The following is a 5,000-nucleotide window of genomic DNA, read 5'->3' on the forward strand; positions in this document are numbered from 1 at the left end:
TTACGCTAATCCTGGATTAAGTTAATCGGCTTTCGAACAACCGGGCTCAGGTTTTTTCAACGGGATTTGAACCCAAGCTGCTCCCACTAAACTCAGTATGCATGAATGCATGAATGCTTGCATGAATGTAAATCAGATGTTGCTTTTTGATTGGAGAAACGTTATTTTGAAGAAAGGACTTTAAAGATTGAGACTAAATTTTGCTATCTAATGGCCTCCAGCTTGCAAGTGGAACGGTAAACTATACTATTACGGTGATGGCTGGAAAGAGAATGGAGTCGACTTCTTCTGCGCCAGTGGTTCCGATGAAAGCCAGAGGGTAAGGCCTGGTTGCTACGTGGAAAACGAACGAGTTAAATGCACGGGAGCAATACCAGGTCAGTCCATACGTTGTTACGTTGGCATTGACCAGGTCTCTCATTTGCCAATTATTTTGGGGGGAGGGGGATAGGGGTAATGTGGGGGAGAAAGACCTGGAAACGAAATTCTTACTCCTAAGTAACAAGTACCTTGCTCAAAGCTTGATGACAAGGGATCGTCCGAGTGAGAGTGGTTCAGAGTAGGACCAGAACTTTAGATAATCCCAAATAGTCTGAGAGTGAAAAATATCTTCAAAAGAAGGTTGGAAAATGGAAGATTCGTTCAAACGTCACATGAATTTCTTATGTCGCGTTCTCAACAGCCTAACAGACCGTCCTCCCAGAGGTATTCCCCAACCTCTCCCCACAGGTTTTCTTGGGAGTTTTCCGTTCCCGTCCATTCGACTAGTGAAATATTCAGATTTTCGGGCTTAGTAGTAAACACCATTGAAAAGAGTTCAGTGCCATTGTTGTGATTACAGCTCCTTTGCAACCAAGTTGCAGTTATTGCAACTTTGCAGAAGCATGGAAAGCTATCTTTTCGCCACGAAAAACTAATAATTCCTACTGGTTTTTGTCACAGAAATTAGACAGCTGTCTCTTTTATCAAACGATGAACTTTTCTTGTGTGATAGTGGGGATGAAATCAGACCAATCAGCGCCAGATGCAACATTGAAAGAGATTGCGACGATTCGTCAGATGAGAGAAACTGTGAAAAATGTAAGAAATGACATATGAACTTCACTGTTAACCAAGTCTTGGGCTGAACTGTGTCAAACACCAATGAAAAACTAGATTATCATAACACAAAATACATGTAATATCAATCATTAACAAAGTTAAAGAAATAGATATTACTTCGTGGTTGGTGAGGGCGTGCGATTTCTGTTCACGAGTTGTAAAGAATCGCAAATCATCGAGTGAGTGGAGCGAATGAGTGAGTTGCGATTCTTCACCTCGAGTGAATAAAAATCGTACGAGCGAACCAACCATGAAGTTATTTGTCTATTTTATCAGTACTGAGATTTCTTTCAAACAGTAATGACAATAGAGATTAGACGACGAAGTGAAAACTCACTCAAATATTTGTTCAACTTCGTTGCTGGAATGCCTTCAACTTTTGTAATTTCATTCTTGGTTTCTAAAAAGGTTTGCAAGCAGTTTACATCTTGTTGTGCTTTTTGCAAGGTGGCTTGGTTCTCTTGCTCAGCGGTGAAATTGTCAACCGAACCGGCGTCCACAAACCTTTCCGACAACTTGAAAAATAAAAGGGCAGCCTGCAAGTTTTCGCATCAAGGATAAGGTAGTTTCTCGAACGATCACCTCACTAATGAAAAACGCCGATCATCCAATCAGACACCGCGAACGATCATTTTTCACTAGTGCAATTTTATCGTTCGCGTTGCTGATTGGTTGTGACTAAAATCAAAACGATGTTTTCATCACCGTCATTTCTGTCGGTAAATCTCAGTACTTCTATGAGAAAGGGCGGCGATCAATTGAGTGGCGTAATATCGGCCAATCAATCACAGACAGACGATGAAATTAGCCAATCAGAGGTCAAAGCAAATACTTGCATCTGGTGGGAAGCGAGGAAAAATGCGTGCTAACAAACCACAATCAGTCTCACGCTTCTCCTTACCTCCCATAAGTGGCAATGTGTAACTTTGCAAAACCAAAGACATCGCCAAATTTAGGTGCTTTAAGTGTTTCCAATTGTTCTGTTGTTGTTTCCCAGACTACTGTCCCAATGTCTTGTCGCATGGATTTCTGTGGAACAGGACACAATTGGGTAAACAAGTTTTGAAACAATGCTCATTGGTTGACCCCACTTGGACAGGTAACTCCTTTTACATGCAGCGTCATTGGTTAATGCCAATAAGAGAATTTCAGAAACGACGACAGGCTACGACAACGACAACCCCAAAAAGCAGTAATATTATTGGTTAAACGAGGGAAGATGATCCTGCTGCAGTGCCATTTCTCTTTGGTACTCTCCAAGTTGAAAGGACCAAATTTAAGGTTTTGACGACAACGTGGGCATACAAAAGTGAACTCAATCTGTCGTTCTCTCTTTACTTCAAACCCGTCCGTACCGATCCAGTTATAGAATAATTCCCCCATATACAATTCAATGTAAACAAGATGGTGGAATAAGCGTAGCCGTAATCGTTTCTTAAACTCCCTATTAGCCTTTGACGGGCGACGGGCCCACTCCATACCAGAGGAATAAAAATATTTTGCGTGACCCAAAAGTCTTATTCAAGTAGATAAAACGCAAAATGGGTGGGGTTTTTTTTCGCAAATAAAACACAAGCTTATGATAACTACAGCGGAATGGAAGTGACAAGAACAAGGTCCAAATGGATTTAGCCCATCGCTCGGCAAATTTTTACGATTGTTAGGGGACTGTTAGGGGAATAGGAAGAGGGGAAGATCGAAAACATGGAGGACAGTGCAGAAGGAGAGAAAGAATGTTGGATAGGATTCTTGGAATGAGGTGCGGGTTGTTGCATTGCGTTCAGCGCTCATGATGGAGAAAAATTAATGATAAGACATCAACACAAAATGCGCGCCATGCTTTCTTGTTGGATGAAGTAAGCGACATCCGGGGTCTCTTACTTTTACAAATAAGCAATATTGTACAGGACACCCAGTGTAGAGTAACAGGAAACCACTCCTAACACGGGTTGCAGCTGCCGACATCCAGGCAGAGGTGGAGAAGCCCGCATTGTGGAGGCCCTTTGTGCCACTAGGAGCGCGGAGGCTTGGTGTCGTTGAAAGTGAAGGTGAAGTCCCATTACTAGAAAGATCGCCTATGTTAACCTGCTAAGCCCTGATGTCAAAATGTGTATTGTCTCAACAGCTCTGTATGCATTTGTTTGGTACGTATTAGGAGAATCAGTTGCACCGATTGGGGACAGTTCAGCTTATATCAAATCATGTAGGTTGGTTTTTTAGGAGAGAGGAAAACCGGAGCTAGTACCCCCTCCGAGTAGAGTAGAGAACCAACAAACTTAACCCACATGTGACGCCAAGTCTGGGAATCGAACCTGGGTCACATTCGAGGGAAGCGAGTACTCTCACCACAGCGTCATTCATCATCTCATGTTAATCTCATGCACAGCTTTTTGTATTCCTTTTATTAGGAACATTTGGAAGTAACTGCACCAAAAACATTTTCAGAACAATATGGAAGCACAACACCTCTTGCACCTGCGAAAACAAAACCCTACTGGAATATTTCAAAAGCAAGGTGGGTTTAACGAGGTTTGTACAAACAAACAGTCAATTTGCAGTCAGGCCGTCTTGCCCAGGTATTCTGCTGTTTTCGAACAGTGTGTTCTTAAAGTTGTTGTTGTTGTGTTCTGTCGTTAATTGTGTTTCATGGGCCCTGAAAAGCCCCCATGGGGAGTGGTCAATTAAGTGTGTATTGTGTTGTATTGTATTGTGTTTTACTTCTCAATCATGTAACAGAGTTTATGAACTTCATTGAGTACAGTTATTACTGAGCTTTCTATTTATTACCCTTATCCGAGGGTACCGGAATTTCCAGCCAAAATCTAGTGGAACTTCAGCTTTACTAAAGCCGCTGTTACACGTTGAAACTTTAGCTGAAACTTGTGTGCAACGGCGCTGCAAAAAGAGTTTCAGTCTTGCACAGTGTAATATAAAAGGTCGAAACTTGTTCGGGAACGTTGAAACAGGTCCGGGAATGTTGAAACTGGTCTCGAAATGTTGTTAACAGATTACCGCAAAACATGTTGACACCAGTTCCAAAGCCTTGCCGGTTTCTGATTGGCTTAAACAGCGTAACGTAACAAAACTGAGCAAGACCAGTTTTACGGATGTTACACGGTAAAACTCCGAGTTGTTTTTATCACCGCTGCGATCTTTGCGGCCGTTGCAGATGTAGAAAGCGGCTCTATTCTTTTCGTGAAACTTTGTTTCGCAACGAAAGTTCGAAACAGTTTCACGAAACCGACCATGCTACACGGTGCAACGCCTCCAGAAACTTGTTTAGCAGCGCCGTTGCACACAAGTTTCAGCCAAAAGTTTTAAAGTGTAACAGCGGCTTAAACCTACTAGTTTTCACGAGATACCATGCATATTCCGGTGACAAAACATTCATTTATAGGACTTGTTTTCGTTGTTATAGTCGTCGTTCCCGCCAATAAGTGATAACGTTTTAAGTATCGTTCGCTATAAAAGCAGCTAAACATTACTTCAGTTCGTTCGTTCGTCGTTCGTTCGTCAGTTTTTGATGGAGTGTAGAATAAGGCAACGTTAAGCATTTTTCTCTAGGATCATACTGAGTTTCCGGTTCCGCTTCGTTTGTATGTAGTTTCGCTCTTCAAAGTCTTCGAGTAGTTTTATGTACAAAAGTTGAGCTTAGAAATACTGAAACACATAAGTTAATGAATTAAGAGGTCGAATGAAAGAAATGTATACTTGAAGTGCAGGCTTTTGACGAAAGATAGAAGTAATCCTCTTGGGGGTATTTACATGAGACCGGGACGAGCTCAGACCGGTATGAGTTCGTATCGGCCTCCAAACATTTCTTTTTATGCGTTTACATGAGAGCGGCCTGACAATAAACTCAAACCGGCCTGACTTCGTCTCGGTTGCTGGACGGAAAC

The 5,000-nt window shown here is 42.1% G+C and overlaps 1 protein-coding gene across 5 annotated transcripts in view; it reads left to right on the plus strand.

Annotated features, from left to right (window-relative positions):
• LOC138006624 (uncharacterized) overlaps positions 1-5,000 on the plus strand; it is a 75,214-nt gene that overhangs the window by 27,190 nt on the left and 43,024 nt on the right. For all 5 annotated transcript variants that reach the window (XM_068853068.1, XM_068853066.1, XM_068853069.1 and 2 more), the window contains 4 exons: positions 222-377; positions 943-1,080; positions 2,099-2,200; positions 3,510-3,616. In XM_068853068.1, the coding sequence (XP_068709169.1) occupies positions 222-377; positions 943-1,080; positions 2,099-2,200; positions 3,510-3,616 (503 nt within the window). The remainder of the gene's footprint in view (positions 1-221; positions 378-942; positions 1,081-2,098; positions 2,201-3,509; positions 3,617-5,000) is intronic.

This window comes from Montipora foliosa, chromosome 6 (assembly GCF_036669935.1).
Source record: "Montipora foliosa isolate CH-2021 chromosome 6, ASM3666993v2, whole genome shotgun sequence".
Taxonomy (NCBI): domain Eukaryota; kingdom Metazoa; phylum Cnidaria; class Anthozoa; order Scleractinia; family Acroporidae; genus Montipora; species Montipora foliosa.